The sequence below is a fragment of the Corapipo altera genome, unplaced genomic scaffold (genome assembly GCF_003945725.1).
Source record: "Corapipo altera isolate COAL_440 unplaced genomic scaffold, ASM394572v1 141, whole genome shotgun sequence".
Taxonomy (NCBI): domain Eukaryota; kingdom Metazoa; phylum Chordata; class Aves; order Passeriformes; family Pipridae; genus Corapipo; species Corapipo altera.
This window is the reverse complement of record NW_020884971.1, coordinates 2019-14317: the sequence shown is the minus strand read 5'-3', so window position 1 is coordinate 14317 and position 12299 is coordinate 2019. Positions and strand designations below refer to the sequence as shown.

The window sequence follows — 12299 nt, the reverse complement described above, 5'->3', positions numbered from 1 at the left end:
AGTGCCCAGGCTGGCCCACCAACTGCACCAGAAAGCCAAAGCTTCCAGGCTTTCTTTCCTGGAGATAACGGCTGCTGTTCTCTTTTTTCAGCCCTGTAACTGCAACTGCCAGTCCCACTCCCAAAATTCCAGACGGACAAAGATTCCTCCCACACCAGTGCTGCCAGGACAGCAAGATCTTGCTGCCCATGGAGGGCTGAGTCTGGGCCACCAACTGCACCTGAAACCCAAGGCTTTCAGGCTTTCTTTCCTGGGGAGAAGGGCTGTTGTTTGCTTTTTTCACCCCTGCGCTGCAACTGCCAGTCCCACTCCCAAAATCCCAGATGGACCAAGATTCCTCCCAGACAAAAGGTGCCAGGACATAAAGCTCTTGCTGCCTGTGGAGTGCCCAGGCTGGCCCACCAGCTGCACCAGAAAGACAAAGCTCAAGTCTTTCTTTCCTGGGGATAAGGGCTGTTGTTGGTGTTTTTCAGCCCTGCACTCAAAATGCCAGTCCCACTCCCAGAATTCCATATGGACGAAGTTTCCTCCTAGACACATACACCCCTTTATAATGGGGTTAAAGCGAGAATTAACTGTTTTGATTTTTTTTAATCATTACTTTCTAATTATTTGTAATCCATCACTTAGGTTTTTGGTGGGTTTGTTGAGTTGTTTATCTGGGGGAGGGGGAGGTTGGGTTTTTTAGGGGGATTTTGTGTGCATTTTTGGGGGGTTTGGGGGGCTTAGTTGGGTTTTGGGTTTTGTTATGGGGGGTTGATGCTTTTTATTGTTGTTTGGGTTTTTTGTTGTTTGTTTTGTGTGGTGGGGTTTTTTTGTTTTGGCTTGGTTTGGTTTTTTTAGTGGAGTCTTTGTTGATTTAAGGGGTTTTATAAAGACTTTTAATTGTTGACAGCTCTGGAGCCTGTTCAGCCCTTCCCTGTTTTCTTTGCCTGTAGCCCTGGCAGCCCATGACCTCCGGTGAGTTCCCTGGTTGTTCCCAGGCGGCGTGGGGCCATTCCCGGGCTCAGGGAACGCTGAGCTGCAGCACCAGGGGCTGGATCGGCGTTCGGGGCGTGTTCGCGGTCACGGGAGTTCGGCTGCACTCCCTGCTCCGGGTGCCCTCGGCCCGGACCTTTGTACCTGCTCTGCCGCAGAAAACCAGCGCGTCAGCGGGAGCCCACCCGGGCGGCAGAAATGGCTCCTCAAAGCCAGGGCGCTGTGCTTTGCTCCTTGTTTTGTAGTGTAGCGTTCCTCTGGTGCGGAGCAGAAGGTGAGGTGCGCGGTCTGTTGTTATCGCTGCTGAGGGAGTTGATTCTCAAAGTGTGATTTTTCAAAGGCAGTAAATCTCTTACGCTTTGGTAACAATCTGCAAAAGTATCTTAGTGATGCAAAAATTACTGACTTTGTGAGATGAAACCATTTCTGAGATGATTTTATGAAAAGAAAGCTTTCTATCTTTTTTGAAAGGTAGAAAGCAAAAACGTTTCTGAATTATCTAAATATTTTTAAGATTTCGTTGAATGATAAATTTAGGAAATGTTAATGGTTTTGCTGTTTGCTCTGAAATTTGCTTTTTAGCTTTATGCACAGTGACCAAAGTCTGTCCTACCTAGTTCCAGGTGTCAGTGGCAGAGCAGATACAGGAGGGTTTGGCAGGGTGTGTCTGTCACTGCACAGAAGCAAAATGAAAGCTGAACAAAATTGAAAGGAATATGCTGAAATTTTCTAAATTAAACAGTTAAAAATACGTCGTTGAAAAGTCTGTCTGATAACTGTAAAGATGTAATTTAATTTTTTTTTACATCCTCTGTGTTCCTTAGGACAGAGTGGTGCTGAGCCAGAAGTGACTCTGGCACTTGGACGGCTCAAAGGGAAACAAACAAATGTAAAGGGGACAGACAAACTTGTAAATGCATTCCTTGGAATTCCTTTTGCAAAAGCCCCTGTTGGATCCTTGAGGTTTTCCCCACCTGAACCACCTGAACCTTGGAATGATGTGAGAGATGCAACCTCTTACCCACCCCTGTGAGAGCTGTTCAGTTCCTTTGTATCCAGGCCCTGCTCCTGTGGGTCGCTGGGGTTGTGTTTATTGGGGTACAGATTGTTGGGAAGGAGCTGGTAGTGGATGCACTGCCAGTACTGGCGTATTTCAAGTCCAAGTCCTGCTTTTCCAGGCTGCACCTCCAGCGGTGTATAAGTGACACGAAGTTCAAGCACCCCATTGGGATTCAGCCTGTGGGGCAAAAGAGTGTTTTCTCTGTCCTTATTACACTGATGCTGTTGCAGTTTCATTATTAATAATCGTGCTTCCTTTCTTTTGTGAAGATGTCCTCAAGATCTGTCCATGTTGAAAACAGCTGAAAGAAACTACAAAGAAAAACACATTCCTTTCCGAACTTCTGAGGACTGTTTGTACCTCAGTGTTTACAGCCCTGCTGGTTCCAGCAAGAAGGACAAGTTACCTGTATGTAAACCCACTGTACAAACTTGTGCAGTACAAAGTTTGCACCTAATGATTGCTCCTAAGAGTCTTAATTGCTTTTGAAAATGTGATGCTGCACTAGCAGAAATAATATTAGTATGTAAAATGTAAAATTCAAAGCCCATCAACCTAAAATCCAGTGTTTTGGTGCTTTGGAATTCTTAATTATCTGATGGTGTTTTCCTTTTTGAAATGAAATTTGCAAAGCAGTGTATGAAAGTGTGTCTCACCCTTTTTTTTTCCTAAGGTAATGGTGTGGATCCATGGAGGCAACTTTATATTTGGTGGTGCTTCTAGGTATGATGGTTCAGCACTGTCAGCCTACGAGAATGTTGTGGTAGTAATAATTCAGTACAGACTTGGACTCCTTGGATACTTCAAGTAAGATCCCCTATTTCACTTTTTACAAAGTACTTCCTGTCATGTTTAAAGCATGGTAGTTTTGTTTGCTGAATCAACTGAACTTCTATACCAGCTTCCCACTGTTACAGTGGTTTCAATATACATAATTCACTGACATGAGGACTTCAGAGCCTTAAGAAATGTCTGTAAATCTCATTTGCATTGTCATTTGATTGCAGCCTGCTATGAAATCGTAGTTGGGCTGATTTGGTTCTGGAGAGGATGTTTGTTCTTGCCTCTACTTCCATCCATTGGTGTGTAAAGCAAAAACTGATCCAGAGTAGAGGGCAGGGATCCCTCAGTGTAGGGGTGAGCAGACAGGACAGGTGAGTCAGGGGCGTAGGTGTGGCTGTGGGTCAGGGACTGTACACACCTTCCTGGGCCAAATCACACAATCACACAGAGTGTTCTCAGTTGGACGGGCCCCATCAGGGTCATTGATTGCAACCCCTGGCCCTCCACAGAACACAGTCCCAAGAGTCACCCCCTGTGCCCCAGAGGATCATCCAAACCCTCCTGGAGCTCTGGCAGCCTTGGGGCTGTGCCCACTGCCCTGGGCAGCCTGGGCAGTGCCCAACCACCCTCTGATTTTGATTTCTAACACCGAGTCACACAGAGCATGTCTCAAATACTACCCATATCTGTACTCCTGAGTGAGACACTTCAGTGCATCTTATCTTTTATCCACTGTAATTGTTTCTAGTGAATATTTGTGATATTTTGCCTTTGGTGCCTCTCAATTTTGTTCTCAACACCTCGAACTTCTTCTAAGCATGTCTCCATGTAATCAAACAAGTAATGGTTTGATCAAAGACAAGTAACTGGGGAAACACATGAGATGCAAGGGTTTCTCATGCACATGTAGCAGCTAATGACCTCTTTCTGCCATGACCTCTGTTAGTAACTAAAGTAATAGCCACCCATTTTCTATGCAGGAAGTTAACCCCAGCAACCTCTCACTGAGCTCCTCACTGTAGTTTCTTCCTGTGGCTCAAGTGAATTTTGCTTGATGTGTAAGCTGGTTACAGTGGAAGCAGTTTGCTAACATCTCCTGTGAGATTTCTGTGTTGTTTTAACCTTATTTCACTCTGTGCCCTGCAGTCCTCATTGAGAACTCCTGCTAGGACTAGTGTGGGTACAGAGTGAGAGCAAAATTCTCTGAGATTAAGAGCTACAGCCAGCCAGCCAGAAATCACAGGACAGGGGTCTGCTGTCTCTTTTTCTATAAAACCTAAGCTAAGAAAAGTTGGTTTATGCCTTTCTGTCTTTCATAGCAATTACTTTATAAAAGCTCTTACTCAGAAAGTTGCAAATACATAAATTATAAAATTAATTCTTAACTCCTACCGATTTAGAATAGTACCAAAAACTTAAGTTGTAACATTTATGATGAAATAAACCATTGGCAATGCATACTTCCAATCTGGTAACCCCCACAGACGTTCACCTGAAAGCCTCCATGATTTGTTTCAGAACTTTGCACAAAATTTAGTTTATTCTGGTATTATTACTCTTCCTTGGCTTATAATGCTTTTCTTTCAGTACTGGTGATGAACACGCTCGTGGGAACTGGGCTTATTTGGATCAAGTAGCAGCTCTTCGGTGGATCCAAGGAAATATTGAACACTTTGGTGGAGATCCAGGATCTGTCACACTCTTTGGTGTATCTGCAGGATCTTGCTCCGTTTTTGCACATGTAGGCATACAGAACTTAAACTAGAAAGTAAAGTCTTTTAAAAAATCTTCAAAAACTCATTTAGTGTAACATTTCATGCTTAACCTTATTTTTGACAGTAAGACTAACAGCACATTGTGCTAAGTCTGGAGACTTCCCCTGTAAACAAATAAAAATGTGTAATTCCCCATTGAATCCAAGAGTCTAATCAAGCATAAAGTTATGGGATAAGGATGTTAATGTAGAATAATTTTTGTTCTTCCCTTCTTGGCAGGTTTTATCTCCTTTGTCTAAGGGTCTCTTTCATAAAGCAATATCAGAGAGTGGAATTCTACTTCCCCCCAGTAGAGATTTACTTCTTTCAATACATCCTAAGGTAGGCTCAGGGGTTTTGCATTTTAAACCCTTTATAACCTGAAATGGGATGTTTATATGTGACCATTTGGTTAAAAGAAAAAAGGGGAAAATTTCATTGCATATTATGCAACCAAGTTGACCAAGTCTGTTCTCACAGCACACCTGTTTATTTTCAATCTTGTTTGCTGTTAGAAATAGATTGTACAGGCATGTGATTATAATAGCTGTGGGCTGATGTGGGTATTTTCAGCTACCCACATGCCAAACAAGGCAAATGTCCATTTTTATACCCACTGTACCCTGTAGACTAACTATGACATTTATTATGGCAAGTTTAATAAGAATCCAGAAGAGGCATTCAGTTTTCATTGAACTGTGGTCTTTTATGGAGAGCTTTTATGTGAAGTAAAGTAGTTAAATATAAAACAAAACAATACTTTCAAATAAAATTCCTTTCTATAAGTACCTTTTCATTTCTCTTCCTGCAACAGCAGGTAGTAATGTAAATCTCTCAGAAATTGATTTTCTGAGTTTTCTTTCCTTATTTGGTTTATGCTATAACCTTGTATTTTCTCTAGATTAAAGTCTGTTGTAGAACAGGGAATGGAAATAGAGCAAGAAAGAGAAGTATACCAGAATGAGTATTTTATTTTACTAGAAATACAGCAATACTACGCACAAAGTGAAATCAAAGATCTGTCAAGCTCACCTAAATCTGCCCTTAAGTAAAACTATTTACAGTAGTGTGTATAATAATTTTCTGTTTATGAAACCCTTCAAGGCCACCTCACAGCTAACAGTCCTTGTCTTTGCTAACAATTTTCAGAAAATTGCAAGTATCTTTAAGTGTGACGCAAGCAGTTCCCTCTCCCTGATAAACTGCTTAAGGAAGCAGGAAGCAGACCATATAATCTTCAACACCACGGTAGGTGAGACTCTACAGAGTTACAGAGTATTTAATGGTGCATTTGCATTGCTCAGCCTCTGACCAGAGTTCATTGTTGGTCTGTTCCAAAATTGATTTTTCTGGACTTTCGTCAAAGTACCCCCTAAATGTTGAAATATCACATAATTTCTCTCTGTCACAGCATCTGTAAAGTTGTGAGCAAGGCTTGAGCATATACATACATTTTAATGTCAGTTAGAAGCAGCACAGAATCAGGAAACCATCACATTACTCCATACCTTGACCCAACCAGACTTGCATTTTATACTCTTGTGCCAAACTAGATCTATGTTACAGTGGCTGTAGACACTCAAATTTCTTAAAGCCCTTTTTTTCCACTTGGAACATTAAATGTGGACACCTTATATGATTTGAATTGAGAATACTGTTAACAAGTAATTTGATCATTTTTTTTTCTCCTCCTTCAGCATGTGCCATTTCTGCCCATACTTGTGGATGGAGTATTTCTTCCCAAGTCACCTGAAGAGATACTGGCTGGAAAAGAATTTAATGCAGTTCCATTTATGATAGGAGTCACCAACAATGAATTTGGCTGGAATATCAGATCTGTAATTTAATGGTTATTCTTAATTTTTTTAAATGTTTGTTAACTGGTGGAGGCAACTCAAGAAGGTATTTTCTGCTAGGACAAGGCTTTGCATTGTTGGAAATACATACAAGGTAAACTTTGCTTGCATTGACTCTGTAGTGACCCAGAACCACAGGCACCCTTGGAACATCAACGTTGTACAGTATTTTCTTATCCTAAAATTTTAATCCCTCATCAAGGCAAAGAGAGGGAAAAGAATACAACATTCAAGAGCATATTACTGAAAGTGAAATAAACCAAATCCTTTCCCTCACAAGGCACAGTAAGTCAGGGTTGATAAATGTGACATAAAAATGTGACACAGCTTCCCCTGCGTGTCATTATTACTGTGCAAAAAGCTTTGCTTTGAAAATCTGCTCTGGGGACAGAGTATGGGGATGGTGCAGGTATCCAGCCCGTTCTCTGTGCAGAAATTCTTTCCTGAACTCAATGGGTAACTCAAAAAAATGAGCAATTTGTTGTCACTGCACAAAGCTTCAGGAGATGGATTTGTGTCCTCTCTTGTCCTCTTTTTTTTTCATTTCCTAAGTATTCAGGTTATGTGTAGTTAATCTGAACCTGTAACAACTGTGTCTCTGGGAGTGTGCTGAGTCCCAGAAGAACAGTGTAAAATCTGTTTTCATTTATTTTTCAGTCAGAAGAGTTGTTTTATGTAATGCTCTGAAAGAGGAGGAGCAGTGCCTTTGTTTCAAAGGGCTCAAACAATTGAACCAGACACAGAGGCTGCCAATGAGTTTTAAGATCTCCAATAACCCTGTGAGACAGAAGAAGCTTTTTGCTTCAATTCTGCCCTAATTCTTTCTAGTCTTACAAGTTTCTTAATGTCTGTTGATTTAAGGATAAACTGCTTAGCATGAGTGGTTTATGTAGAAACCTTCACCAAGGAAACATTTGCTGCAGTAAATACAGGTTTTTCCAGGCAGCTGCTCCATTGTGCTGCACTTTGGCCTATGATGCTTCAAAAAATAAACACCAGCAGTAAGAGTAAAGTGGAATAATGTAGTTCCAATGTTAAAAATAATGAAGTTGAATGGTGCTAATAACATTCTTTTTTTTTTCCTGTGCAGGAATCAAAAATACCAGGTTTGAGGGAAATAGGAGATAAAAAATCTATCACTTCAACTTTAGAGTTTTTTCTACCAATGGTAGTAAGTACTGTTGCACTGATTTAATTTGAGAAGTGAATTTTCTTTTTCAAGCATATAGCAGATTTGAGTTATAATGTTGCTAAGAGTTGAGGTCATGTTATGCTTTGGGGAGAGTCCCAGCAAAGTTGACAGGACTGGGGTGTTACACAGAAATAGGATTGAGTCAGGCCCAGGATATGGGGAAATGTTTTCCTTTCTAGATTTCTGAAGCAACATTTTTATCTTACCTATTTGTATCTAGGATTACTGTAATAGTGTCCCTAATGCTCAAGTGTCTCTGGTTGATGGGTTTGTTTCAGTGCAGGATTTTTCAATGTGTTTACATGAAATTAAAAGCAGCTTTTAAAGGTGTTACTTTGCACTCCTAAAGTGTGTCTTCCAAGCAGCAAATTCTAACACTAAAAATCTACACTGTGTTCTGAGATCCAGCTGGTCTTGCCCTGTAGTCTAATAGTCCATAAATCTTTCAAGGACTCAGAGAATTTACTTTTGTTATTCCCATCTCTTTTCTCCTGAAGAAAACAGAAACCAGAGCTATTATCAGGAAAAATTGCTGGATCTTTGAGTCCTGTAGAGTTTTAAACCTATATAAATCTGGTGCAAATTTGACCTGGGGTGGTGGAGGGGGGTTAGGGTGTGGGGGTTTTGTCTTCATTTGTTTATTTTGGGTTGGTTGGTTTTGTTTGGTTTGGTTTGGGGGTGGTTTTGGTTTTTGTTGTTGGTTTTTTGTTGTTGGTTTTTTGTTTGGTTTGGTTTTTTATGTTGGTATTGGGGGCTTTTTTCCTCCCAAAAAGTCTGAATGGGTTTTATTTCCCATCAACATGGGAGCTACCCTGAACCTTTGTGCCCCTGCAGAGTCTCTGAAGTTAAAAAAATGACATTTTTAGCTGCTAATAGAGACAGTGATGATTTGTCTGTTTGTTTTCCTGTTTCCCTTTTGTCTCTTAGGATCTACCATCAGATTTTCTGCCCAGGATAGTAGATGAATATGTAGGAGACACAGAGGATCCTGCTGAGCTACGGGCCCAGTTTCTGGACTTGCTGGGGGATATGGCATTTGTCATGCCAGCCATTAAAGCCCTGAATTATCACAGGGGTAAGCTAATGAGCAGCAGGAGGATATTCAAACCTCTATATGCTGCATCAAATGATGTAGACACAAATCCTCTCATGTGTAGGCAACCCATCTTGAGATTCCTACTGGGAACTTGAGGATGAAGAGTGATATAGGTCTGCAGGGTTGTGTGTGGTCCTTCATCTTTGTCCTAGTGTCTTGCACTGTGCTCATAATCACAATATATTGAGACCAGAGCGTGATAACACAGATAAATGTTTGCTAACTGAACTATAGAGGCTTAAAAATTAAAATATATCAAAGCAACCTTTGCCCTTTGGCCCACAGCTACTTCAGAAGTCAGCAGCTCTGTGGTCTGGAGATTTCAAAAAATCTTGACAAACCCTGCCAAGATACCCAGAACTGGAAATAATTTGGTGTTATTGTGGTTTCTGTAAGTTTTCCTGTGGTGAGCCTCGACTCTTTTTTTTTTTTTTTTGTGAGTTCTTAATTTTGAATTAAAAATGTACATATTTGAATGTGACATTACATTAGAAATGTGGCCAGTATAAAACTTTGGGCGTGTTTAAAGTGGTATTTTAAACAGCTGATGTCAACTGTACTTTATGCATCTCTCTCTAAATGATACATTTTCTAGAGTCTGGAGCCCCTACCTACTTCTTTGAGTTTCAGCACCGCCGCAGTTCATACTGGGACAGCAAACCAGAGTATGTGAAGGCTGACCATGGGGATGAAGTTGGCTTTGTCTTTGGAGGACCCTTTCTGGCAGGAGAAATTCAGCTGTGCAGTAAGAAATAGTCATAAATGTTCACATAGAAATTACTCTTGTAACTGGCATTATTACATATTTTAATCAGACTAAAGTACCTCTATTAACAGCGAGAACAAAGCATGACCCTTTCTCCTGCAGAATTTGTTTTACACTATTTGTCTTCCCCAATCTGTCAGGTACAGTTTGCTCATTCTGAAGCACAGTAAGTTGTACATATTGTTAACAATTTAGCCAATAGGACATTTGCTAAAAAACTCACTGCCATTAGACCAGCATTGTGCATGAATTTGCCAAATAGCTTTGGCTGAAAAATAAACTGAAGGAAAGATCAATTAAGCTTGAAGGGGATTGGCAGAGTGCTTGGGCAGCAGGAAATCTAGATATCTTCTTTTCCTGAGGAGTTCAAGGTAGTGTCTCCTCCTTCCCAGGAAATCCCAGGGGCTGTCAGGCTCCAGGGAATGAGGGACTTGGTCTCTTTTGCAGATACTGTTCCAGTTGTGTTCAGAGCAAAGCTTGGGACTGCAGTGTTTCATTTTCTGCAGGAAGATCTAATGCTTAGATTAAAGACTATTTTGCCCCATGACTCAATTAATACATAAGCATTTTATTCAAAATGGAACCAGTCCATTGCAGGAGGATTAAGGGTGTAGTCCCAACATTCTCATGAGATTTGGGAAGTTCCTTCAGGCAGAATCCCACATTGATCCATTCCAAATGAATTTGCCAATCACTGAACAGTTAAGATACACGATGCCACATCCTAAGGAATATTGTGAATCCAGCAATATGCTTTCATTATGCATGCCTAAAACAATAATACTCAGGATGGTGTATTTTCTTTCCCATGAAACCAATTAGGACAAGGAAACACAGAAACACAAGGAAACACAGAAATTCTACTTATTTTAAGTGAATTCACAATTTTTTCTGCTGTTATTTTTGCCATTGGAACGGTAGTTCACAGTCTGTTTCAAAGCTTACATAATTGAAAGTGCTTCCTTTTACTCCATTGAACTTTGGAGCAATCCAGCTATGTTGTAAAACCCTTTGTTAATCTGTTACTAGAGCCTTTTGATTTGCTTATATTTTATATTTATTTTTTTACTTACATACTTACTACACTAGGAAACACTGTACAGTTCATTTCCTATTTGCCTGAATTTACCAAGGGCAATAAGATAACAAATATTTTTCTTAATGTGTGGAGATGCACTTATAGTTAATAACACACTGCAATTATTTTCCCCTGGTGATACAGTGGGCTTGTGTGTCACTGGATATAAATGAATATTCTTGAAATGCTGAGAAATGACATCACCTCGTACCAGAATGAAGAAATCTTTGCCTCATCATGCTCTGAATGATAGGGAAGATTTCAGTCCCACAAAGCTGGAATGAGATCCAGGAAGCTAAACCATTTGGCCCATTTCTTGAGTTGTACTGGCAGAACACATGGGGCTTTTTGGTTCTGCTTCTGGTTTCTGGGAAAGCTACAGGCACATGCCCTTGTTTCCTTGTTCCCAAATTCCCTGATTGTAGAATAAGGATAATTATGTCACTCAGGAAGTGCTGAAATCTCGTGATGCTGCATTACTAACATTTTGCAGGCATCGTGTTTCTGTTGCAATTGAGAAGTTGTTGCAGCATTTTCACAGACAGAAATGCTGCTCCTGTAGTAGTAGTGTCTTGATTTTGCCACACATAATAACTATTTTGTATTTTGCCTTTTAGGTGAAGTTACAGAGGAAGAAAAGAACCTCAGTAGAACTCTGATGAAGTACTGGGCTAACTTTGCTCGAAATGGGTAAGAATCATGAGAGTCATGACACATTAGTGCTCTGTGCTGGCTTCTGAGATTGAATTTCCCTGTGCCTGAAAAGGGCATTCACTCTTTCTTTCTTTCTTGTTGTTGTTGTTGTTTACAGAAATCCTAATGGAGAGGGTTTGGTTGAATGGCCATCTTACAACCTAAATGAAGAATACTTGCAGATAAATCTAAAACAAAAGAAAGCCAAGAAGTTGAAAGAAGAGAAGGTGAATTTCTGGAAAAAGCTGATGCTGGAAAAGGCAAATAACCAAAGAATGGAAAACAAGAAGGTTAATTCAGAGTTATAATTTACAGTCTAAACATGCACACAATATGCAAGCTATTAGGATAGGAAAAGAAATTACTTAAAGTTATTTTGAGGATAAAATTCTGTTTCCCTTCTTTTCATCTTTTCTTCACAGTTATCATACTTGCAGTTATTCGTTGTAATAACTCCAATTGATCCCTCACTTGTTAAATACAGCTACCACATTTCCCCAGTGCTCAGGTTTTTCTGTCACTTCCCCATGACTGAAGACAGAATGTAGCAGCAACATTGTTTTAATAAAATGAAATCAATGAAGACCCAATTTGCCAGTAAGACTGTCTTCTGATGTTAAGTGTGTCAGTGGTGGTACAGAAATTTTAGTGTGCTGTAGATACAGAAATGTCCTCTGTGGAAAGAAAATGAAACTACAGAATGTTCTGCTCTTTAAGTTGGTTTTATAACAGAGACAGTATGGTTCTGACTGTTGTGGTACATGTCTGTCATAGTAGTGCTGGGATTAAGACTTCTATCAAATGTTAGAAAAGGGAGAAATGTTTTAGAAATTCCTCCTAAGCATCTGCCCCTCCTCCTTTGTTTTATCTAACATGCCTGGCAAGGGGAATATATTTCAAAATAGTATTGATAGATTTTCATTGCACAAACCCCTGAGGTCCTGCACCACTCCCTCTGAAAGGAGATAAACCAGGCAGCATTGAGTGCATGCTCATCTTGTGTGTGCAGAGAAGTGCAGTGGAACTGACTTCGTAGCACAAGG

General features: G+C 40.3%; 1 protein-coding gene across 1 annotated transcript; it reads left to right on the top strand.

Annotated features, from left to right (window-relative positions):
* Nucleotides 1–1110: 1110 nt before the first annotated feature.
* Nucleotides 1111–11857, top strand: LOC113957550 (fatty acyl-CoA hydrolase precursor, medium chain-like). Its single transcript, XM_027665148.1, has 13 exons — nt 1111–1252; nt 1803–2007; nt 2308–2446; nt 2712–2845; nt 4409–4562; nt 4816–4917; nt 5725–5823; nt 6273–6413; nt 7522–7602; nt 8551–8698; nt 9315–9464; nt 11181–11253; nt 11375–11857. The coding sequence occupies exons 1-13, from the start codon at nt 1177–1179 to the stop codon at nt 11562–11564; spliced, it is 1692 nt and encodes a 563-aa protein (XP_027520949.1). The 5' UTR covers nt 1111–1176; the 3' UTR covers nt 11565–11857.
* The last annotated feature ends 442 nt before the right edge of the window (nt 11858–12299 follow it).